At 41.6% G+C, this 26,421-nt stretch overlaps 1 protein-coding gene across 1 annotated transcript in view; it reads right to left on the bottom strand.

Moving 5' to 3' along the window:
- The window catches only part of SLC9A9 (solute carrier family 9 member A9), a 327,170-nt gene that overhangs the window by 124,412 nt on the left and 176,337 nt on the right, over positions 1-26,421 (bottom strand). The window contains exons 10-11 of the mRNA XM_075068481.1: positions 4,371-4,484; positions 2,780-2,891 (exon numbers count right to left, since the gene is read on the bottom strand). Of these exons, the coding sequence (XP_074924582.1) occupies positions 2,780-2,891; positions 4,371-4,484 (226 nt within the window). The remainder of the gene's footprint in view (positions 1-2,779; positions 2,892-4,370; positions 4,485-26,421) is intronic.

Raw genomic sequence — 26,421 nt, 5'->3', positions numbered from 1 at the left:
TTTCCTCCCTCAGTTTCTGGTCCCAAACAAGGTAAAAGAAAAATAAACCAAACTGTCAACCCCAACCAGGCTTAGCATATAGTCCTATTCCCTCAGAGAGGCTTCTCCTGCCATCTGCCAGGAGCCTCAGGGTAGGTCTGTCCTCCTTCTCAGCCTCTCCCTTCCCAGCTGGGTTGCTCCCTTTTCAACCCTGCCCAGTTGGAACATGCTCTGCAGGACTGGAGGACAGGGGAAACTGGACCCAGTATTGTTATTTAACCTCTTCCAGTCCAAGGATTTGTATACTCAGGGCCGGCTCCAAGCACCAGCGCAGCAAGCAGGTGCTTAGGGCGGCCAACGGAAAGGGGTAGCATGTCCGGCTCTTTGGCAGTGGGTCCCTCAGTGGCAGCGGTAGAAGTACCGATCGCGGCTTCACTTATTTTTTTTCCCCCCGCCGCTTGGGGGTGGCAAAAACGCTGGAGCTGGCCCTGTGTATACTCCATTATAGGCCATTATAAAGTCTGGATAAATTTGGTGGTAAGTAGTTTAAAAAGAAAGTCTCCTGTATCTACTCTTTGGTTTATGAGGCTTTGTAGAATTCATTAGAGTTCCTCTCATGAGCTCCTTCAGTTAAACTGAGAAGAGTTGACACTGCCAAAAATTAAGTTTAGTTCTATATACCATCAATTGCAATCACTGGAGAAGGTACGAAGACCTTTTTGCATCTGTACCTTCTGGGGCCAAACTCTACTCTGGTTTACTCGACTTAGAAATGTGCTTGCTTTTCTTGAAATCATCATTTTCTCTGTATACAGCTGTACTCAGTATATACTGTTTATTCTGAATGTGAAGACGCTAGGTAACTGTGGGCTATAGTTGTTAACACATATCAGAGGTACAATTATATTAGAAACCCGAATGCCTTGGGAGTGTTGTGATGCATTAAGCCTAAGGCAGCATGCGAAGCATGTGAGAAATGCAGTTAATCAGTGTTACTGCCCTACTTGCAGAATGTCATTTGCTTTTATGAAAATGTTTGTATCTTAATGAAATAAAATGTTTTAGTGTAAAGATGGTTAAGAATTTGCATTCTGAATGTTTTTGAAATAAAGTACTGCATATATTGGGAGCTTTAAATATTGGCATTTTCAGTTCTCTGCTGATAGATATTAGTTGAAATGTGAAACCGAATGACAAGTGAGAGTTCTCACTCTTAGTTGTTGGCTGCAGATGACCTTTCCACTTCTGGTTCTGTGGAATGTGAGACTGGGTTGGACAAAATAAGAAAAGTGAAAGATGACGAAAAAGTTAGTATTCTAAAACCCTTCAATCCATACCCTGCCTTCAAAGAAAAATCAAGGGGAAAATGGGATCCAGAAGTAGAAATTTACAAGAGCCAAGGGACTACATGTGAGTAATTAAACAGATATGGAGACTTTCATCTCTATAGTGCTGAAATGAATCCAGCTCAGGATGCTGGCTAACAGAAACTGTCACCATATAATTGACGCATCGCTGTCTATTTGAAATGAACAGGTGGTCTGAAATCCAAATCCTAATGGATAAGTGTCTACATCACAACCTGCCCCTCCCCCGCATCCACTTGGTATTAATTGGCAATATCATTGGTAATTTTAGTGAAGAGGATGAATGGACATGGAAATGAACTAACATTGCTCCCCTAAAGGCGCAGTTCTTTCAAGTCAGAAATGAGACCGATGGATGGAGAAGTATGGGGAAGTGTGCATTACAGCTACTTCTGTTCTGTTTTGTGGACAAATAGAACACTTCATATCCAGGGCTGATCAAGCAAAATTCCTGCAATAAAATTTATATGAGAAAAAGGAAGGCAGTGGCTCTGACTTCCTACCTGCTTTGGAAGAATGTTTCAGAAACTTGCCTGGGGTATGGTTTCACTCTGGAAAGCAACTTTGCAAAAATGGCTTTGTGGGTTCCATATTCATCTCCCTCAATGGTCAAATGAGCTCATTTAACAAACGGAAAATGTTTTTCTGTTCTAACTGCCAACCCTGCAAACCTTCCCTAGAATCCAAGAATCAAGCTGAGATATTTCTGCCTCATGTATGTCTGGGAATAAAGAGATTGCAGTTGGGATTTAACAAATTTGTGGATGATGCACAAAACAGAATAGAATTCAGCACCCTCTCCAGAGCTGCTTTGGTTCTGCAGTACTAATAGGAATTAAAATCAGTACACCTTTAGTTTAGTAAGTAAAGCAATCAGATATCAGACTGAATCCGTAGAAGGAGCAGGCCTATTGAATACAAAGCTGTTATTTTCAGTCACTTTTCAGAGTAAAAATGATCTTTCAGTTAAGGAGAGTAGTGGGAGGCCACATGATTGATGAGTGGGTATCTATGAAGAATACCAACCACCTTCAGAAAGCTACAGTACAGGAAATTAATTTCCTTGCGTGTAATGTAAGCATGCTACCAGGAGTAGTTTGGGTGCCTAATACTGGAACAAAATATTCCCAAAATAGGAAAGGATGTTGCAGGATGGGGTTGGACAATTGAGTTTTGAGATGGGTCAGCTAAGCAATGGGTTTCTAACATTATTCTGATTTATAAATAACTAAAGACATTAATACACATTTACACACAAGCACCTAAATGATCCTGGAACTATCCAAAGTCTGTCCATTGACTTCAATGGGCTTTGGCTCAGCCTGCACGTGAATATCTAGACCTTTTATCTCCTTGCCAGAAAATAACTTTCTCTGTCTTTATTCTATGTCAGGTGTTAGAAAATGTAGATACAAAAGTACAGTGGCACTTACCTGAAAACATCATCATGTGTTGAAAGTTCCTGGGAATCTTTTGTTTTCGACCCAAATTCAGAATGAAAGAAAGCGGGTATATGTTACATGCTCTTGCTATGAAAATTGCCACCTATATTGTTAAATGTGAGATGCTGAGGAAAATGGTGGGGGAGAACAGGAAAACTGAGCTAACAAACTTTCTCCAGGTGAATATCTTGAACATGAAGTTAGAATAAACACAATATTAAATGTCTGAGCATAATTTCAGATTTTAGATATCCAGCCACACTTTCATTATGAACCCATGGAAGGGCAGAGTTTGGCTCTCTCCAGACATCTAAGTTTTGAGCTCCTTATCCTATATGTCACTTCACTCACTATGCATTGACTCATCACATATGACTAAATCTTCAGCCCTTCAGTAAAATGCACACCATACATTATTCCAACGGAAATGGCATTATCTCCTTCAACGGCAATTTCAGAAGGATAGATGTACTTTTGGGCATGATTACGCTCTTATTTCCTCACAGTTCATGCGGGCTATATCTTTACCTTCACCTCTTTCTTTTTTTTTCTTTTGTAGACTTTAGAAACGGATTTTTATATTATCCTTCTGTGTTTCTTGAATAGCTATTTTAGAAAAATCAGGACCAAAAAATCATAACTAATTCTATATACAAACCTTGCTATAAAGAGGTTCCTTCCTACCCCCACCTTGTGAATCCTAGGGCTCAGTTATGGCTGTAAGAGCCTGAGACATGCTGTGGATGAAAAAGGAGGTGATGCACCTGAGTGTCTGGAAGTATTATGCCTGCAGAGTCCAGGAGCAGGCACAGTGCCATTGGGGGCTTGGGAGAGCACACACATCAACAGCAGTTACTACACTTGTAGATCACATAGCCCCTGTATGTCAATCTAGCATAGCCTTGCACCAGCTTCTTGGCCCACAACAAGAGGGCATCATTGGTCACAGTCCCTTTGCTGCTGTCAGCTGTAGCAGTTCTCCAATGCTTAGGTTCGGGGCAGTCATATTATACTTGCCTCTGTGTAGTTATAGGGGAGTCATAATTGAGCTTTTAATATCAATTTGGAAGCTACATATAAAAGTGCATGCAATCAAGCAAGCACTAAAGTCCCTGCTTGTGAAGTTACTGCAATTCATCAAAAAGTGACAAGCAAAGGGCTTTTGTTCGGGGGAGAGGGGGCAGAAAGGAGTCATTGTGTGGCGTTCCAGAATGGTACCTAGCACTGAGGAAACATGAAAGAACTAAGGGCAAAACCTCCATGTCTTGGCCTATATGACATCAACATCAGTGGTAGTTCCATGTAAGTAAAAAAGATATAAGAAACGAGAGATTTGCCTTAATCTTTGCACATTGCAACAGGTCTGCAAAATGTTACAGTGTATGCCAACAAATCATCTCCTTAGGTCTGTTAAGAGAGTTACTAAAATGTACATATTAAAACAAAGCCAATTGCCTGCCTTCCTCTTCAATTTGAACTACAAAGAATTTTTTTTAGCATTTTAAAAAGACTTTTGTTTACTTTATTTTAATTTTTTTCATCCCAAATAGTCATTGTTGAAGATTCCAAAAGCAAAGGATACAAATGCCCCAAATATAAAGAGAGCATTAAATATATGATTTTGGAATGTGAATAGTGCAAGCCCCATGTAACAGAAGATGACATTCTCAGCCAAGAAATTCATGAACTCGAACAACTGAAACAAAGAGAAACAAAAACCATTATTATGACTCGTGTCTGTAACTGGCTGGTGTTTGTTACAGAGTCTACATTAACTTGGAAAACAGGCACATTAGATTACAGGGACACTGACAACTTGAAATCCAGTCTTTCTGAAGAGTTTCACTAAACTATGAAAATAGTTTGTTATTACACTATTTGCTGAGTTTCCGTGGCAATGGCTGTAGTTTTACAATGACCTTTTCTTGTATTTTTACATGTTTTCCTCCCCTTCATTGCCATGTGAAAGTCCCATGCAAACAAGGAAAAACTGGCTAACTGAAGTCTCAGTCTAACTCCACTGAAGGCAATGGAAGCACGACACTTCATTTTACATTGGCTTCAATGGGAACTGAATTGGGCCCTTGACTATTCAAGTGAATACAGTGAAACTGACTATACACAAAGTGCAGTCAAATGTGTGCACGCATGCACACGCACACAACTTTCTCCCTAATCTCATTCAGTTATAGCAATCATAGGTATTACTTGTGGCAATAAAATTTCAGACAGAAGTGTGATTTTTTTAAGACGAACTAAAAAAAAAAGATTATCTATGATAAAACCTCAAGAGTCTTGTAAATTGGACCATTTGGACACAGCAGTCAAATTTTCATTTCAAACCAATCTATTTAAGGAATCATTTAAACATGTTACACAAGAATGGCAAATAATTTAATTGTTATAACAGGGTTTCTTCTGTGAAACAGACCAATAAATCTATTTGTCTTGAGGGGATGGTCCTGATAGCATCAGGAGACAATTAGCTTTAAAGGGAAAATATGAAACATAAATCTTCAGTCTGCTTCCATACCTGGAGAAACTATAGATAGTATCCCCAAAGCAACAACAGAGTACAGAAGCAGAGAACTTTACACACCCGTCTTCTTCAGCGCAGAAATCTATTGAGGCCAGTGGGACTCAGTGTGGGCTTGGGAGTCAGTGCTAGCAAATCCAGTGAAGAGTCAGGGCCTAAGTTTGTAAATTCTGCATACAAACATATATAAATCCACTCTACTAAGATTGTTACTATGGATACATTACTCTTTACAGCTTCATTGGGATTTATGTGTTTTTTGTAATATGTTTGTGGGGCTAAAAATAAATATCAACTATCCAGTCAGTGAGGACTAACAAAGGCAAAACAATTTAAAACAAATATTGGAGGTAAAGACCCATATAATGCAGTGCCATGATGCAAGATAGTTTTGCATGCAGTGGCAGCACCATCCATTATATTGAGCACACATTCTGTGTTCCATACTCAGTGCTGCATCATTCAAGCAAATATTGTCACGCCCATATAATAGAGAACACATCTTGTAATATGACAATGAGAAACCTCTGTGCTTCGGTCAGAATGAATTTCAATAGCAAAAAACTGGAGATGGGGCCAAATCCAAACTGTGAGTCCAAACAACCCCAGGCACTGGAAGAGTTTGGATCCATAGCAAAACTCTATGGCCCAGACCCATCACTTTTATTTACCTTTATTCTTTTATTTCTTTGAGGGATATGATTCTGCTTCTCTTCGGGAAAGATCTCTGTTATGTACCTCATTTTCCCTGATATTTTATTTATGAACTTCATCACAGGATTCATATTCTGAAATTTAGCTTAGCTGTTGGGATGAGAGGAGGGCAGCCTTGTGTTTCAATGCAATGATACTTGCACTCCCTGTTTGCTAAACACCATTCAGAGTTTAAAGACAAATGATCAATTATTGCTGTATTTGACAAACATGATTTCTGAAGTTAAATTAACCTTTATGTGGTAACCAAACTCCCATCAGCCACTCCATTGTCCTATATTTTTATGAAGGCAAATAGGCTTTGCTAAAACCAGATCAGTTCAACACCTCCTAAAATTCTTCCCACTTGCCTTCCAGTTTAAATTCAAGCTCCTCACTGTTGCCCTCAAGGTTCTTACCAGCCTAAATCTCTCTGACCTCTCACCTCTTATTTCCAAGCCCTCTTTGTTCAGTCCAGGGCTGCTTGTCTGGAGACAGTTCAGGATTCATTTTCCACTCAGTTCCATGACATCTGTCAGGCTTTCTGCTATGACCTCACCTCCTTTCCTGACAACATCCACTATGTTTCTCCCTGATTCAAGGTACTTTAGGAGCTATGATATTATGGGCAGTTTTAAAGAAATCCATGTGGCCCTTTACTGTGCCTGTTAGCATCTCATGTCACAACGTACTCACATTGTCTTCACCCTGGCCTTCCCTCAGCCTCTTCTTGCATCCCTGTAAAGCACCATGGTCCTATATACTATTCAGTAATAAACAATGACAAAAATCAGGCCAATGATCTGTCAAGTCTGACAGCTTGCAATGGTAGGATGCGTTTTCATGGTGGAAACAGTTTAAACACACAGGAGAGTGCTGTCTTTTACTAGGCTGCTTTTTTTTTTTAAACAGCTTTAAACAATCACTTTTAAAGCAGTCTTTCCTGGTAAGTCTCATTGGCCTGGAGGGTGCCCAGAGAGAGCATGGTACATACTAACTTTATCCCATCCAGCATCTGTGCAGCTACACTTTCCCACCCATTATAACTATATGCTTCACATTCCTCTCCTGCCACAACTGAACACAGATCTCAAAGAGCACTCCCCATAGGAGTTATACAGAGTGTGTGGAATCCATGCTCCCCCATTCCCCATCTTCATCCCTATTCTAGTTAAGGAGCTTTTCTTCACATCTGAAACCGGAGGAGTACTTGTTCTGTGTGGAACTGGCCTAGATCCCACATGAAAGAATAGTGGCTTTATATGCAGCTATCTTAGAGGTCGGGTGTATTGATGACATCTTGAAATGGGGACCAGAAGGCGGCAGAAACCAAATCATACAAAAGCAGAAAGATTTTGAACACTTCATTACCCTGTACTCATTAGGGTTGCCAGGTGCCCAGTTTTCAACTGGAAAGTCTGGTCAAAAAGGGAACCTGGCAGTGTACGGTTAGATGTACTGACCGGACACGAAAAGTCTGGTTACCGTGAGGGGCAGGGAGGGTAGAACACAGGTCATTAACCTGCATCAGCCGCTGCTCAGCCAGGGCCACCTCCTACCTGCAGGCAGGCTGCTTGTCAGGATGCAACAGCTCCTGTCCCAGCCCTGGAGCAGAGGGAGCCCAGCTGGTGGGAGGGAGGGAGATGGAGGCGATCCAGCGAGCAATGGGAGAAAAAGGGGAGAGGAGCGAGCAACAGGGGGCAGGGCCTTGGGGGAAGAGGCGAAGAGTGTGGGGCCTTTGGGGGTCCAGTTACCAGCAATTAGAAAGGTGGCAACCCTAGTGGTCATCTTCTGCATAAGTTTGTAATCTCCTTGCACACTGAGGGACCTCCAGGAAATTTTAAGAACTGCAGCATCAGCCACAGTTAGCTTTTAAAATACCCCTTTTTGTTTGAGCACCCATGATCATGTGCCTACATCTAGGCTGTTTCCAAGAGTGGCCCTTTTCAAAATTTCCCCGCTCATTGAGCACTAAGGTCCTGATCCTTTGAGCATGCACATGCCTAACTTTGCTTGTCTGAGTAGCCCCTTTGATATCAAAGGGATGACTCAGGTGAGTAACATTATGCATGTATAAGTGCATTCAGGATTAGAGTCCAAGGCATTATAGTGTTTGCAGGAATTAGCTGGTTCAAATGAAGTCATCCTCAAAGAATTGCGCACACATTTTTTCTTCCCCACAGTATAAACCAAATTAGCCCTTAAGAAAGTGCTTGTAAAACATCAGCAGTTTCCTTGAGGTTACCACATAATTATACTTGGGCTCATTTCAATGTAATGAAGATACCTGGTAGAAACAACACATTTTCTCTGCATTAAATCAAAACATCTAGTTTACAGTCTCCCACACTTACCCTTCTGCAAAATTTATAGACCTGTTAAAGAGATTTTACAGATATAAAGGTAACAACCCCAATAAATCACTCATGTAAAATTTGAAATAACTCCAGCGTATCTTACAGCAGAATTAAACCCAGGATGCCAACGTTTTTTATTGAATAGTAAATTACAATAGCAGCAGTGCATCAGCAGCTTGCACATCTGATTTAAGCTTTAGTTTGGTAAACCACGCTCTGTCTGGACATCCTTCAGGCCAATGAGACTTCCCAGGAAAGACAACTTTAAAAGTGATTGTTTAAAGTTACGTGTTTAAAATGAATAAGCAGTCTAGCAATAGATAGCACTCTCCTGTGTGTTTAAACTGTTTCTGTCATGGAAGTGCATTCTGTGCACCCTTTTTTTTTCTGATGAGCCTTTGTAAACCATAAATGTTAACAGAGATTGAGCATAAAAATTTTCCCTACCGATATTATTTTCTTTATGCCATAAAAAGTAGTTCTCCATTAAATACTTAAACGTTTTATATTAACCCCCAAGTATTGTAGGTACCAGTAAGCATTCTCTTGCTGCATTGATGTAGCTAGCTATTTGGAAAAATGCCAGCTCTCTATGGGTTAAATCTCAAGCGTCTACATTTCTGCATGACATCAAAGTAGGACAGAAAGCCCTTCAATAATCCAACATCAACCAGGGGAACAATATTGATTGTACTGAGTATCATGAGAGATTTGAAGGTGCGAGAGAGCCATTAAAACCCCCTCAGTCAATGTTAAGTGAGGGATATACAATTTATGACATTCAAATGTTATTTAATTAGAACAAGCTATCATGAAATTAAGGATACTGATAAATCAATAGTTGACGAAAACTACTTATCCCACATGAGTCTGACAAAGTGGGTATTCACCAATGAAAGCTTGTGCTCCAATACATCTATTCATCTAAAAGGTGCCACAGGACTCTTTGTTACTTATGCCTGACTGTTTTAAATTAAAATACAGTGAATAAAGACTACTACCATTTTTGCAGGTTTCTGGAATACCTCTATTACATTCTAATCACTTTACTTATTCTCTTTCAATTAGAGGCTTCAAAATCACAGAAAGCAGATTTGAATTTGAAGCCATAGCCTACAAACCTTGATACTATGGGGCAAAAAGTAAAGAATAATGAATCCTTACAACACAGTTGTGTAAAACTCTTCATTTCTAGGGTAATCTGCTAAGCAGTAAGAATCATGCATAAATAACTAAGGCTGTTGATTAATCGCAGTTAACTCATGCAATTAACTAAAAAAAATCATGATTAAAAAAATTAATCACAATAAATCGCACAGTTAAACAATAGAATACCAATTGAAATGTATTAAATATTTTTGCATGTTTTTCTGCATTTTCAAATCTATTGATTTCTGTACAACACAGAATACAAAGTGTACAGTACTCACTTTATATTATTTTTATTACAAATATTTGCACTGTAAAAATGATAAAATAAATAGTATTTTTCAATTCACTTCATACAATCACTGTAGTGCAATCTCTTTGTTGTGAAAGTGCAACTTACAAATGTAGATTTTTGTTGTTGTTACATAACTGCACTCAAAAACAAAACAATGTAAAACTTTAGCGCCGATAATTCCACATACCTACTTTCTGTTCAGCCAATTGTCCTGCCAGCAGGTATATGGGATCTGGGGACAATACCACACAGGGGGTGCAAATATAAGCTTTATTAAGAAAATGCAAAAAACAGGAAAATTCAATAGTGAGGGTTGGGTTGTTAAGGTAACATGGGATGTTCTTTTAGCAAATAGTATAGGGGGTTTCAATAGTGGGTATAATACAGTGGGGTTACAATACAGTTGGTAATCAATAACACTGAAGTATAAATGTAACAGGTAGCTAACAATTCTAATGTAAAGGGTGTCACAGCAGCATATAGCCAACTAACAGTTATGGGTAAAAGTGTCACAGTAGTGTAAATATAAGTGAGGTGTGTAGAGAGAAAAAAAAGGGTAAATCATGGGTTTTATGCTAGACTTAGTAATACATTGAGGTTTGGGGGCAGCGGGAAAACAGACTTAACCACAATAAACAGAACACAGCAAAATTATCTATATCTAACTTAACCAAGACTACACAAATTAGCAAGTAACAGAACACAATGCAACAATATTTTTTTAAACCTGACTTCAGAGCACAATACAAACAATTCTCTAACCTAACTTAACTACAGCTATGCAAAATGAAATTACAACTTATCTAGACTAAGAAACTGATTCTAATAGTTGCACCTTAGCAGCAGTGGGGGGCCCTGCAAGCTGGCAGTCCAAGAAGGCACAGTTTAGCAGCAGCACAGGTTTTTTTAGCAGCAAAGTGCTGCGGAGTTTAAGAGAGGTTTTAAGACACAGACCAAGGTTTAGCTGAGTCTGAGTGCTGGGGAGACAGAGCCAGCAGCTAAAATAATAAAATAAAGAGTATAGCGAGTTTCACAGAGGGATTCTTACCAGCCCCAAAGGAAGCAGCAGAGGTAAAAGCAGCATGATCATCAGAAGACTAGATACGGTCTCATAATCAGAGATCTCTCAGGCAGCAATTTGTTCTTCGTGGGGGGTTTTAAAAAAACGGGGTACGCTCAAAAATAAAATGAGAGCAGAGAAAGGACCCCCGAACCTCTGGCTGATCAGACCAGGCAGCAATGCAGGAACCTTCCTGATCTTAGTTTAAAAATGCCTGTTTTTAAGGCAAATTCAGGCAGTTTCCCGCCAGTACTTTTGATAGGCTCCTCTGTCAAGGGGAGGAGGCACAGGGAAAAAACACTGTAGGTGAGCACAGAGACCTGTCTGGCAGAGTCCTGTGCAATAGTGGACTCAAAGCACATGAGCCTATGACTCATGCCCCAAAGCTTAAAACAAATAGGTCTGCAGCTCGGACATTGCTACCTACGCACGCACCCAGGTTTAACAAGTGATAACAGGACTAACCCTTTGAACAGGCAGTTGGTCCCACTTAGCACAAGTTCCATTCCGTGTTAAGGGCAATGGCTCTTGGTAAAAGACTATAAGGGGCCCTCCCTTTGAGAAGGGCAGTGGCCCTGGTAAACAACTTAACAGCCAGGGAAGGGGCGGCCACAGGAGGAGAACAAAATGGAGTATGGGGACAGCTGTAAGAAACAAAATGGAATAGGGGGATAGCTGTAACGGACACCAATCACTAAGACAGACAAGTTTGTTTACATTTACCGTTGCCTGCTTCTTATTTACAATGTCACCTGAAAGTGAGAACAGGCATTTGCATGGCACTTGTGTAGCTGGAGTTGCAAGGTATTTACGTGCCGGAGATGCTAAACATTCGTATGTCCCTTCATTTTTTTAATCGCTAAACAGCCCTATAAATAATGAGAATTTATATGAGAAGATAGGGCTTTGTTTTTTTAATATGGTGCTGATTTTAATTTTCCAGCTTATTTAGGAACTGCAAACTTTAAAACAAACCCAAGAGAGTTAGACTCTCACTGTCTAAGGTATTTAAAATCCTGGAATGAAATGTCGGCAGTATGGATGTCAATGGGTGTTTTGACTTCAATATGGCCAGGATTTAAGCCCTATCCTGTTTATGCACAGTGCAACTAACTTTCTTCCTCTTCCTGGAGCAGAGTTTTAGAGGATTCCTAAGACATGGTGAGGAAGTAGCAGGAAGGGGCAAAAAGAAAAGAAAAGAGATGCAGGAGCAACAGGAAGATAGAGGAACAGCCAATAATATTTTGAATTTTTACAGCACTGTTCATCCCCCATCAATTCACACAGCACCAGTGAAATGGAGGATGAAGGCAGCTAGGTGCACAACTGGCACACTGGTCCCTACTTTGGCCACGGACATCAGGGTAAACCCCTACTTCCATTTGAAAAGCCATGGGACCTTGAATGCTCTTGCAAAGCAGAAAGGATGTTAAAAGCCAAATTTTCAGCTGGGATTGTCTGAAGTTAGGCACTTACATTTTTATTTAAATCCCTCAGTATGTGGCTTGATTTTCAGAGGTCCTGAGCAATTGCAGCTCCCAGGGTAGTCATGGAGAATAGTATCTTAGCATTTCTGAAAAATATACTTGTCACTCCTGTTTAGGTGCCTGAATATGGACTCTGGCACCTTGATTTAGGCATCCAAGTTTTGAAAAGAATGGTCCTAGCATTTTAAGGTGCCACCCAAAAGACCAGAAAGTAAAGTGTATGATACTGAGATGAGAGGCTGAGTCAACCCTGCTGGGATTTGAATCCGGAGTTCTAGGGAGTCTGATTATTTCATTCCTGATTGACTGAATTATTTCAATTTATAACTATTTGATAGAAGTGCCTGTCCCAGACTCTAGGCACCTCAGGTTCCTAGGCACTTTGGTACAGGACAAATAATACTGAAAGTACAGTGACTGCAAAGATGAAGTTTCCTCTCATTCCAAAAACGAACAGTAAAAAAACCAACAAACACTTTGAAGAAAAACTTCAAATGCCCTAAAACTGAGGGCTGAGAGATCCCACTCCAGCTTTCTAGTCCTCCATGGAGTTCCCTAGTGAAACCAGTTAAGACAAGATTTTCTATTCCTGATGTTGGTAAGGTAATAAAAAGTGCTGATGAAAAACACCCTGTCAGGCTTTCTTTAACTCTCATAAAGAAGGGGGAGGGAAGGAATGGCAGAATAACATTTTTTCTCCTTTCCAGACTACCTTAACAATAATGAGGAGAAAGAAGAAGAACTAGGACCACTTGAATAGTACTGTTGCAAATTCTGAAAGTAATCAAGTAAATACTGGAAGCACAAAAGCACTTTATGAGCTTAGACCCAAGTGAGAGGCCTACATTTCTACCTGCATTAGGTTGAATAACCTAATGTAGTATAAACAAAGTGACATATATATTAGGTAAAGTGAAACACCAGTGCCTTTCCTTAGGTCTGTACATATGACACAAATGAAAAAGTCACATTTCTTTTCTCTTTTTGTATCAAATTGACCGATAAATGAACCCTGAAGAACCAGGATTTTGGTGTAGCGGAAGAGAGCAACATAATAATGAGGGGAGGGAAATACATCTAAAACTGGGTGGCTAATTTAGCCCTCTCCGAGACTGCTCTAAATCTCTTGGTCTGTGCTGAGATTTCTGGTATTGCATGAGAATGTCATCCAGGGAAACTTTCACTGGGGTTTTCAGTTCTTCTAATTCCAGTCCCAAATCCAACTCAATGAAGAACTGAGAGATAAAACAGTTAAAAAAACAAGCCTGTTCTGAACTTCTAAAAGTGTTTGGTTTGTATGGGATAGATGGGGTGGAAGTTTGGGCTGGTTTTATATTTTAACTGAATCAGTCTGACAATCCTAATCGTATTGTTAACTAACTTTTTAAAATAATTTTGTTGTTCTTCTGTTTTATTGAATTAGTTACTCACTTCAGAATCTGAGGGTGAACCTGTTTGACTAGATGGACAGTAATTAATAACTACCTTGGATGGATGTAAAGGAAAATCAATTGACCAGCCAGAGGGTTGTTGTGGCAGTGGAATGAGCATATTTTGGCATTATCTTGGAACTATCCGAAGTAGTGACAGACTTTAATGTTGTTTCACTGACTGACGGGGGACAGTTATTGTAATGGAAGCCCCTTGTGAGCAGAAGATGATGATGAGTAGGGTTAAAACACTCCTTTTATACATTTGAAATTAGAAACAAGCTATATATTAACAGACAACAGTAATAACAAAACCACAACATAATTATGAGATCATTAAAACTAGGGTTTTAATTATAATATTATGTTCTTAGACATCCAGAAGGGTATGTCTTTTGGGAAGTTAGCCACCTGGGGCAGGCAGTTGGTGCAGCAAGCCAGAGGGAAATGGCTGGGGTTTGGTCAGGCCATAGACTGATAGCTGAGAGCTGTGGCAGACTGACAATATCCTGTAATATCCAGAATGAAGCTTATTGAATTAACCTAAACCTTATTGAATTAGAGTTAATACCCTTGGGGTACATTGTATTAGAAATGCAAATGTCTGTGCTATTGTGAGATTACATGAGACTTCTTTAGCAGGAAGAGAAGATTAATGCAATTTCTGGAAGGTATTAGGAAGTTCAAAGGTCTTTTTAGAACATTATGTGTAAAGTGGATTTCCTCATAAGTATCTTGACTGAGGGGGATGCAAATTCTCCTCTGGAAGTCAACATTTTGAAGATACACATGTGATGTTGCACTCCATATGATTTTATGAAAATATGCTAATAAGTGTGAATATAATGCAACTGAAATATGCTTCATGCAAAAGGTCTCTTGTAAGGTATCATTACAAAGCTTATAATCTACTGAGTGTGTTCATCTTATTTGTATAAATGTATCATTCTTGTACCTGAAACTATAAATATGAAATATAACTCTGAGGTCCTATTGTAATTATGCAAAGTGTGGACTATTAATGGTGGCTTGGAATCTTGATGGCTCCCATCAACTAGGACAATTGGTTGTAAATGGCTCTGTTTACTTGCAAGCCTTCCTGTGAGTCAGGCCAGGAAGAATGGAGGCTTGGAGTCTCACGGGACATGTGACCATGTCACCTGGTACTGTAATCCATCTTAAACCTGATGCTTTTCCATATAGAAGGATGGCTAGGGACCCAGAAAGACAAAAGATTCCCGCCTTGTTCCAAAGCTATATAAGAGGGTGGAACAGAACAAAGGGGGCTGCAGTCATGAAAAATCCCCTAGTTACCACCTGAGCTAGAACAAGGACTGTACCAGGGGAAAGGATTGGGCCCAGACTAGAAAGGAGTCTAGTCTGTGAAAGAAGCCTATTGGCACATCTCTGAAGGCGAGATTTACCTGTATTCTGTTTCTTAAATGTATTAGGCTTAGACCTGAGTGTTTTATTTTACTTGGTAACTTACTTTTTTCTGTCTGTTATTACTTGAAACCACTTAAATTCTACTTTTTATACTTAATAAAATCACTTTTTCTTATTAATTAACCAGAGTAAGTAATTAATACCTGGGGGAGCAAACAGCTGTGCATATCTCTCTATCGGTGTTATAGAGAGTGGACAATTTATGAGTTTACCCTGTATAAGCTTTATACAGAGTAAAATGGATTCATTTGGGGTTTGGATTTCACTGGGAGCAGGATGTCTGGGTGCTCAAGACAGGAGCATTTCTTAAGCTGTTTTCAGTTAAGTCTGCAGCTTTGGGGCATGCGATTCAGACCCTGGGTCTATGTTGAAGCAGACTGGCATGTCTGGCTCAGCAAGCCAGGGCTCTGGAGGCCCAAACTGGCAGAGAAAATTGGCTCAGAGGTAGTCTCAGCACATCAGGTGACAGTCTCAAGGGGGTTTCTGTGATTGAACCCATCACAACTCCTTGGGGAGAGAGACTCAATATCTACAATATCCACTCCTGGAAACTCCAGATCAAAGACCCCATAATCATATATTCAAATTGACCTTTATGTCATGATTGTGCTTGTTCTGAGCTGAGGCTGTGATGCAGTGGTAACCACAAGGAATCCCTGAAGGTGGGGGTTTGAAGGGCTGATCCTGCCAGAATCCATGTTAGGTTTGGGGTTGGGGTTAACACTAGTAAGCTTATTAGCATGTATATAGGTTATTTTATTGCTTTTAATACATTTTCTCTGTAGTGCTTTTTACCTTAAGAATAAAGTAGGTGTGCATAGGAAATTCTGTGTGGTACCTTATAAGTATAGCAAATACAGCTGTTATCTGTCTCTGAAGAAAAAGCAAGCAGGTATCTTTGGGTCCTTGGTCTGTGCTGGGAAATACACTGTGAAGACAGGGAATCATGCAGCCAGGAAACCCTGGTCAAAAGGGAAAGGGGATGCAGGTCTCCACCCAAGAGAGACTACAGCTGGCAGCTGGAACCTGAGAGTGGGTGCCCTTTCTGGGCCACTAATAGGAAATACAGATGCAGTTACCCTGACAAGAGCTATAAAGAATAATCTTTTTAAAAGAACATTCTGCCAAAAAGGAAGAAAATGTGACTTTGCTGAAGTCAATTTCAGTTTGTTGTGCCACATAGCTAACTAAGGAGACTGAATGGTGTGACTTAACTGCTCTCCCTCTGCTCCATGAAAAATAATAATATCATCTCTGCAATCCAATTGTCCTTAAAGTCACAATGAACTAATATATTTACTTTTTGCACTTTTGCATTTACGTTAGTATTAGAGGAACAGATTGTTGCTGATGTTTTATAAGCAAAACATCAAATCAATCTCATCTCTCTTCACCCCCACACAACGTTTTCCTGTGACTTGCTATGCTAGTATTAACCTCCAGCAATCAATTCCATTTCTAAGGAGACTGAATACAATGTATTCAACTTCAATTTGCTGAGAGGAAAAAACCTCTATTCTCCAGTATTAATTCTTGAAGCAAGTTGAAAAACAATTTTCATTCCTTGCTAAGTTTTGGGTGTTTGAAAGATATTAATTTAGACAGTCTTTGAAATATTAGGAGCTGGAATCCAATACAAGGGCTCTGAGCTTATCAGGGAAATAAAAAAATCTTAAGAATCTCATACTATATTTTCTTTTAAAATGAATGACATGCTTTCTGACAGGAAGCAGGACTGCAAAAAATTACTTGTTGCCCGTATGCCATGATTATAAGATTTCAGTCCCCATGCAATTTCTCTTTACTGCAGGACCCAACATATTGTGCATGTTCTACATAAATAAATTCCTAGATGATGTTTAATTGCAGCTTCCTTTTGTGTAGATTCACTCCTCCCTTCAACTGTCCAACACTTGAGACCAGTGCCAGACAGGACCTTTAACTACCATGAATGGTCAGGAGGACTTCAGTGTTTCCGCTCTTCCAAGAAAGAGTGCCTGCAATAACACAGTGCCCTCAGACTTTGCTTTATTTTTATTCAGTGCCAACTCTATGAGAAGAGTGCCAGCTACTAAATTAGAGGAAAGTCATTGACCTGATTATGTGTGTATTTTATACTCTGTATGTATGTGTGTGCATATATATATAACGTGAAAAGCTGAGTGTGTGTGGATAAATAATGTGAGAAGAAAGAGGAGAAAATGCATGTTGGGCAAACCACAAAAGATGTGGAGGTTTGGAAAGGCCAGGTTGTAAAGACTGGGTCATGAAATCTTGTCCTTAGCGGAGCCAATGTGAATTTTTCAGCTGACTTCAGAAGAGCCAGGATTTCATCATCCTAGATGGTCATTTGATTATATCTGAGGTAACCTGAGCAGAAATTCTTGTGAGAATGTACTTTAAAGAATCCTAGTACTTCCTGATTTCAGTAAAGTCAGAACTGTCAAAGAATCATCTCTTTTGTGGTATTTTGCTGCTTCCACTATGGGAACTACTCTGGAGCAGAGATAATCTCTGGGATGGCAGAAGATATTGCCTGGGCTCTTGTGAAAAGAAGTGGCTTTGGAAGAAGAGGCATAAGTAGCTATGCCAATGTGCTTTTATATCTTTTGTACAATGGCATTGTGAGACCTTGGGGAGATGCTAAATGTCTGTTTGCAAGTTGCCAAAGGCTCTCAATTCCTTTTAACTTCAGGGGAAACTGAAGGTGCTCAGAACCTCACTGTGTCAGGCTCACCATGACCAATGTTTAAAAAACAAAAATAAAAAAAATAAAACCCAAAAATCCCAGATTCCCAAATTTAGGTTTCTAAATCCAGATTTAGCTACTCCATGTCAATTGGAGTCATGGAGTCTCAGGTTTTGAAAATCAAACCACTTATTGGAGGACTAAATACAGTTTCAGGCACTTGCTTTTGAAAACGTCAGCCAAAGTTTTTACGGGCTTATTAATCCATACTGAATTCCACAGAAGAGATCACTAGAGATGAACTAGCCACAGTCAGCTGTTCAGTATTTCTGCCTTATCATTCTCAAATATCCCTCCAACTCTTCTGAGGGCAGAATGTCCAGAAATGATACAAGAAACAGTGGTACAACACCAGTGTTGGGATGGATGCATAGGAAGATGGCTAATGCTTTAGGTTTTTGGATACTCATTTTTACCCAGCTGATTCTGCTAGAGATCTGCAATTTATTGAGTTTTTTAGCATCTGGCTCTTGAAATCAGGCAAATGATCATCTAAAATGCAGAAGTGGAGATGTACAGTGTGGTAAGCGTCTGTCTCAAATCTGGACCTTAGCGTCCAAAATCTGCGTGCTTACTATGGACTCCCCCAAGCTTTCTACCAGCTTGGATCTTATTTCGCTGCCACCAGACAGGAATACAGCGCCTGCCTCGCTCTGGTCCCCCCAGACTTTCCCTGGAGAAACGCCTCCCAAGACCCAGAGCCCTGGGTCTCCCTATCTCATCCCCAGCTTCCCTCCCCTTTCCCTGGGTTAGCCGGAGTGATGCCGTATTATGCTCCCTGAATAAAACCAGCGAGGATAATTTACCTCCCCTGGCTATGACATTCAGACTAGTCAGCTAACACAAAGAGATTCCCCCCCCCTTCTTCCCGTAGCTGTAACTAAGAAGACCTCAGCAAGTCTTAAAAAAGAAAACTTTAATAAAAGAAAAGAACATACATAAACTAAAACTGCATGAAGAGAATCAATACAGGGATATGGCTTATAAGAAAATAGGAATAAACATCTGATTTAAAAGATAGCCAATTTAAATCAGTCCAGCAAAATCAACACACATGTAAATACAACACAAAGCATATAACAGCCTATTGCCTTGTGGCCTTTGTACTCACACTTGGTAGACGAAAGTTATAAAGAACGATGGAGTTAGAAGAAGCTGTTTCAACTCCACAGCGGGAGAAAACAAGATCAGAGTCCGCCAATTCCGCCCCTGACTTTAAAAAATCCAGTTCTCTGATTGGTCTCTGGTCAGGTGTTTTGTTCCCCCTTTACAGGTAAAGAAAATTTAACCCTTACCTATCTACTTATGAACGCCCCCAAATCACAGACAGTGTAAGTTCACTGGCAGTGATTTCTTCTAGAACTTTAAACTAAAACAGAGTAATACAACACATGCACCTTTACATATACTACTAAGCATGTAAACTACAAGACTTCTACATCTTAAGAAAAGTTTTACCATATATTCCGGGAAACTCTCGCGGGAGAGTGCATCAGCTACTTGTTAGAAGCTCCTGAAATGTGTTGAATTTCAAAATCAAAATCTTGGAAGGCTAGACTCCAACGAAGAACTTTCTTGTTGTTCCTTTGGCTGTTAGAAGCCACTTTAGCGGCAGCATGGCAGTTGAGCTGGACGCCACGGTTCCCAAACATCATGGGCGTAGCTTTTCCAGGGCGTGTACAATGGCATAGCATTCCTTTTCACGACTGACCAGGGCTTTCCCTCTCCGATAGTTTTCTTGCTGAGAAACACGACAGTGGAAGTTCTGATCCGGTCCTTCCTGCATGAGAACTGCTCCTATACCACGCTCAGATGCATCGGTGGTTACTAGGAATGGTTTGTCAAAGTCTGGGCCCTTAGCAAGGGTCAGACGTGAGCGTCGCCTAAGTGGTAAAGGCTCCTGACACTCCTCAGTCCATTTACTGTAGTTGGCTGGGGTCTTTTGTCAGGTCAGTCAGTGGTGCAGCGATTTGGCTGTAGTGTGGTACAAATCGCTGTAGTACCCGGCCAAGCCTAAGAAGGATGGACCTGTTTTCTTTGACTTTGGGACAGCCACTTTTGGATAGCCTCCACCTTGGCCTGTAGGGGGTTTAATGGTTCCTTGACCCGTCCGGTGTCCCAGTAAGTCACTCTGTTTGGCCTATTTGACACTTTTTGGCTAACAGTTAGTCGCCTGCTCTGAACTCTCAGAACATTTTTCCGGGTGTTCTAGGTGTTCGGGCCAGGAGTCCGAAAAAAATGGCACATCATCGAGATAGGCAACTGCATTCCTCCCAGTCCTGCTAGTAGACCATCTACCAGCCTCTGGAAGGTGGCGGGTGCATTTCGCATCCCGAAGGAAGTACATTAAATTCATACACCCCCGCATGGGTGACAATGCTGACTTTTCTTCAGGTTCATCTAGCGGTACTTGCCAGTACCCCTTGGTTAATCTATTTTGTAGAGATTGAACTGGGCACGTCCAAATTTCCAATAGCTCATCGGGTGCATGCATTGGATACGGTTGTCTGACGGAGTTACCGCATTTAGCTTACAGGTAGTCCATGCAAAAGCGTAATTTCCCATCTGGTTTTGGGTACCAGAACCACTGGAGATGCCCATGCACTGGTAGATGAGCGGATTATACCCATCTGTAGCAATGTTCTGGATCTCTCGCTTCTATAGCCGCTGTGCGTGAGGGGACAACGCCGGTAGGGTGGTGTTCCAAACTGGGTGAGCATTAATGTGTCAATGGAGTGGTATGCCTTCAGTCCGTCCTGGAGTGGCTGAGAAAAATGGGGCGAAGCAGTGAGCAGCCTTGAATTTGTTGACGTGCAGACATTCCAGGGGGTTGCAGAGGTTCACACTCTTCCACTCCACCGGTCTTTTTTTTCCGTCGTAGTAACCGTCAGCCACTCAGCGTCATCTCCTCCCGCTTGGACTGTAAACTGACAAACTTGTAAGTTTGAATAAAGGGTTGAGAGAATTAACATCGGTACATCTTTAGGGTTGAGTGAGGAATTGGGAAAATGCTATGAGGTAGTTAACAGCTCCCCCGGCGCTCTTGACCGTGAAATGGCCCTTCCATGATGCTGTTCCATCTTATGAGCGTGTTTGCGCCTTTAAGACCAACCTGGTTCCTCTCTGAAGGACGTCTCTGGTATGTTTATATATCAGGCTTTTGCTCTTCCTGGGTAATCCTTTAGTTTCTCTAGCAAGGCTTAGAGAATGGGGGATGTTTTGTAGTTTGCTCAAAGTCCAGATGTTAGTTCCTGGAGAGGTGTAACCCTCATTGTTGTTGCTTCCACCAACTGTAATGGCACTTAAACCTCGTGGCCAATACACAAGGTTCAGAGGTGAAACCCTAAACGGATGTGGCTAAGCCCTGTAAGCAAAAGAGCACTGCTGCAACACTAGGTCCGCAGTCGTTGTGAGTATCATTTACGAATTTAACGGATCATAGGCCCCCAAAGTTCCATTAAACCTTTCGACCAGGGCCATTGTTTGATGGTGGTTGGGGTGCAACCAAGTGATTCACACGCATGTGGTTCCACAGGTCTTCATGGTGCCTGCCAGGAAATTGATCCTGATCGGTAAGGATATCGAGGGCCAACCTACCGACTGGCGAAAATGTCGTTAGGGCCCGAGCAAACTGCTTTAGCGTGGTGTTCCTAGAGCTACTGCTTCCGGCCATCGGGTAGCAAGTCCACGAAAGTCAGTACGTACTGCTTTCGCTGCTTTCCAGGGATGGGCATCTTTCTATCCTTGGAAAGGAGACCCAAGAATATCAGCTACTCCGCTGAAATGGGACCTCAATTATGGGGAGTGGTTGAGAGGGGCCTTGAACAATCTGGGGTTCCCACTCTTGGGCACAACCTCACAAGAACCTGGACACTGGGGCAACTTCCTGCCCATCACCTCACCAGTGGAAGGACTTCCCAACCGTCTTTGTTCGGTTCACCCCAGCATGACCACTGGGATGATCATGGGCTAAGCTTAAGAGCTTCCCCCTGTACTTAGTTGGAAACACCAACTGTTTGTGCGGCGCTGCCATTCTTCCTGGTGTCCACCGAAAGAAATTTCCTTTGTATAAAAGTCTTGGTCTATAAACAAACCGGGCTTGGTTAGAAGAAGCTGCAGAGGCAGTGGGTTGCCTCCGTGCGCCGCCGCCAATCTTCTGAGCTGTCATCCGCTCCTGCTCATCTGAACTGTTCCTCTGAGCTGGGGACACCAGTTCTTCCTCAAGACTGGGGACTTGGGCTTGGTCCTCATTGGAAGTGATGTAGGTGATGGGTTTGGTTTCTGGTTGCAGGTTGTACCGCTGTCGCTTGTGCACCTGGTGTATTTCAGGCTCTGGCTGAAGCCTCTTCGGTATGGTTGTCTGTTGCTTCTGCATTCAGGCTGCGTTTGGTCCCCTTCTGGCATTGGGGGTTGAAGATGTTGTTGCACTTGCTGGTGCTGGTTTGCTGTTGCAGTTCTGGGCCTGGACTGGTGTGCTGTGGCTGGGTTCAGCCGTTGGCATGGATACGGGTCCACTACCCTCCTCGGTTGGGTCTCGGTAACACAGACAAGGTTCTTCGTGGAAACGCCTCAGGAACAGGAATGGGTCTGGAAGCTGCCTGGTTTGGCTGCGTGTACCATTCCACTCTTTGGTCTGCTTCACTTGTTGGAACAGTTTCCCCAGTAGCATGGGGATGGGATATTGTCATAGACGCGAAAGTCACCTTCCTGACCGCCTTTGTACGGACAGGCAGTTCAGCTGTAGGCAAGACCAAGCTGGTGAACATGAAGGGGTAAATGGTCACTTGGCTGTTGGGTTGATGAGTTTGGGATCGACGAAGAATTGGTGAATAGCTGACACTGTGTGCCCGCGTGTCTCTCCAGGCGCGGTACGCTTCTTCAGCCCATCGCAATTATTCCCTCTCGCTCAGGAATTTGAAGAGGTAATCCTGGGCCAGGGAATCTTAGGAGTGAGGGTGGTGTAATGACTTTGCACCTGTGGGGTCGGTTGGGCAGTTGGCCTTTGGACAGTTGGCCTGATGTGTCCCCATTTCATACACTTATAGCATTTCCAGAACGCGTCACCACTGGTTGAAGTAAGTTACTGGCGACGGGAGGTGGAAGTATGGTGTCTGTGGCTTCATTGGGTTGTAGGTGGGTTTTTGGGTGCCCTCGTTGTAGGGTTTTAATTGTTGGTGTGGCCCTGGGGGTTTGTCACTCCCTTTACAGTAGCTTTCTGCTTTCTGCCACTTCCATCCATTGCTTCCAATCTCCCCACTCGGTGAGAGTTTTCGGTTTTCCATCCTAGGATGTACCGTGTCTGTCCTCAGGAACACCATCCAGAACTGCTCCTTTTGCTGAGGTGGCGCAGTTGTTCAAAGGTTGAGCCGGGATCCTGCTATCCAGGCGTCACAAATGTTCCCCATGTAGTAGGCATGTTTGGAAATGACCCATCGTGTTTCCACGTTTCGTTTTGAATGCCGACCGGGCGTGAATCCCGGGGTTATCCCATTCGGATCTGGCCATCGGCTTGAAACAGTTTAATAATCGGTGGCCATTTGTCCCTTGGCATTTCAGCCGCTCGTCTGCCAAGGGTCCACTGAGTGTGACCTCAACCTCTAGCAATGTTACTGGTCTGTAGGGATCTTGTACCCAAGCAGGCCTTTCAACAAATTTTCTAAGAAAGGTCCTCCGTGTCATACTGCCTTGTATGTTGGGAATTTCATGTGCGGTTAGAAACAACACTGGTGCCTGGAGGGGGTTAGGATTTTGCTGGGTTCCCGATGCTTAGCCTGTTCTAAGTCGGTCCAGTTATGCTTTCTCTGTTTTTTTCCTTTCCCCACCTCTCCTCGTTACTTTCCTTGTTTGGTTTTTTTTTCCATTCCGTTCCATCTCCCCGCTCTTCTCCCTTTGTGGACAGGCTGCAATCTTGGCTGCTTTTACTCTCTTTTTGTAGCCTTCCATCTTCTCGTTTGTTGTTTTTCTCTTCCTCAGTTGGATGAAAGGCTAACTTCTCCTGGGCTTCTTTCCTTGTTCGGAGTCCCTATTTCGTTCCATATGTCCTTTTATGGTTCATGTTTCGTGTCTAAATGGTTTTGTTGCAAGTGCTATTCCCTTTTTCAGCGCCTCTTTGGCACTCATGGTTTCTGTTTTCCTTGTGTTGAGTGCCCTCGTTGTGGTGTTGCCCTGAATTGCGGCTTTCTGTCTCTTTGAAATCTGCCTAGCAACTGGTGTGTCTTCCTGTGGCTCTCTCTGGTGATGGCAATTTAACCAACAAAGCCACTGTAATTTAACCTGTGTGTAGCTGGCCTGGGATAAACTGACTGCCATTGGTTTAACAAAGACCCCCTAATATGGCTTCTCATTTGAATTGACTCTGGGCTAAAACTACTATGAAACTGCCAAAAGCAGGCAGAAAAAAAAAAATTCTATCTGGCACTTCTAAAAACCCCTTATTTCTCGGCGTTAATCCCTAGCAGGGAAAAGAAAATAAATATATAGCTATCTGGCTTCTGGATTCTTATCATCCCCACCACTGCTACCTCATGTGTGGTAGCGTGGGCTGTCTCAAATCTGGATCTAGCGTACACAAAATCTGCGTGCTTACTATGGACTCCGCCCAAGGCTTTCTACCAGTTTGGATCTTATTTCGCATGCCCACAAAGACAGGAATAACAGCGCCTGCCTCAGGATGCTCTGGTCCCCACCAGACTTTCTGGAGAAACCCCCCCAAGACCCAGAGCCGCCCTGGGTCTCCTATCTCGTCCCAGTCGTTTCCTCCCTTTCCTGGGTTAGCCGGAGTGGATGCCGTGTTATGCTCCTTGAATACAAACCAGTCGATGGTATAATTTTACCCTCCCCTGGGCTATGCATTCAGACCTTAGTCAGCTAACACAAGAGAGAGTTCCCCCATCGCCTTCTTTCCCGTAGCTGTAACTAGAGAAAAAGACCTCAAGCAAGTCTATAAAAAAAGAACTTTATATAATAAGAAGTAACATACATATAAAAAACACTGCACTTAAGAGATCAGATACAGGGAAATATGGCTTATAAAATAAGAAAAATAGGAATAAACATGTCCTGATTTAAAAGATGCCAATTTAAATCAGTCCTAAGCAAAATTCAACACACATGTAAATACAACACAGAACAGCATATAAACAGCCTATTTGCCGCTGTGGCCTTTGTTAACTACACACTTGGTAGATCGAAAGTTATAAAGAAAGATTGGAGTTAGAAAAAAGCTGTTTCACTCCACAGCCGGGAGAAACAGCAAAGAGTCTCAGAGTCCATAATCCCTCCCCTAGACTTTAAAAATCCAGTTCTCTGTTTGGTCCTCTCTGGTCAGGGTTTGTTCCCCTTTACAGGTAAAGAAATTTACCCTTACTATCTACTTATGACATCAGACCATATTTCTAGTTGCAAAACTTGACCTTGTATATAGTAGTCACTAAACTTCAAAATCCTACAACTAAAATTCCTACAAACTAAAGGATGCAATCGCTGTTGCCAAGATTCTCAGGTCCTAAATGGACAAGAAGCCAATTAGGATGGAGCAAAGTATCCCCAAAAATAACTTAAGCTTTAATAAGGGTCTTAGTTGCAGGAATGTATCATTTAAAGATCTTAGCCCCAAAACAAGAATCAGTTTTTCATGTGAGGCTACGTGCGTAATTTTTGAAAAAATCTTGAAAAATTCTTTACAAACAAATAACACAACACATCGCAAATCACCTGCTATAATATTCAAGAAAAGGCTATCTAAGCTATTACACCATAACACATGCTTGCCACAGTAAGGAGCAATTACAAAACAAACTGAGACAATTAATCTTGCAAGTTTCAAGGAGAGCGAGCTAGTAAGGACCCTTTTAATAATATGGCTCATAATTAAACAAGGTTTGGCTATAACCTTCTTAGCATTCTGGTGAAACAAAATACATACCATATATATGAGACAACAAATAAGATCTTTAATTCTGGAATTATTCAGTTATCAGATCGTTCACTGATAATTCCACCTGACTGAAGTCACATTCGATACCACCAGTCAATGAAAAGATGACAGTGTCAACAATAGCATCAAAGTGAAAACAGGGTAAATTTGTAGAAACTTAATTAATAAACCCTTAACAAAGCAACCTGGTTGTGGTTTTGTTTTTTTAAATTGTATCCAGTTTAAATTTGCAATAGTGCCTAGGCAGGGTATGATCTGAACTCTTAGAGTCATGTGGGAGTATTTCCCTCCACTGTTCATTGGAGTTTCTTTGACTCTAAATTTCTCTGTTTGATTCCTAAGGGACAACAATGCTAAGTGATTCATATTATTTAAAAAATCATTTCTTACCCCTCCCGTTATTTTATTAAATTTTCTGATTTAGAAAACTATGGTTAAAATGGGTAAGATGGTGTTAAAAGACAGAAAATTTTTGTGTACATATATCAATTTAAT

This window comes from Chelonoidis abingdonii, chromosome 8 (genome assembly GCF_003597395.2).
Source record: "Chelonoidis abingdonii isolate Lonesome George chromosome 8, CheloAbing_2.0, whole genome shotgun sequence".
In the NCBI taxonomy this organism is placed as follows: domain Eukaryota; kingdom Metazoa; phylum Chordata; order Testudines; family Testudinidae; genus Chelonoidis; species Chelonoidis abingdonii.
This window is presented reverse-complemented; position numbering and strand designations above follow the sequence as displayed.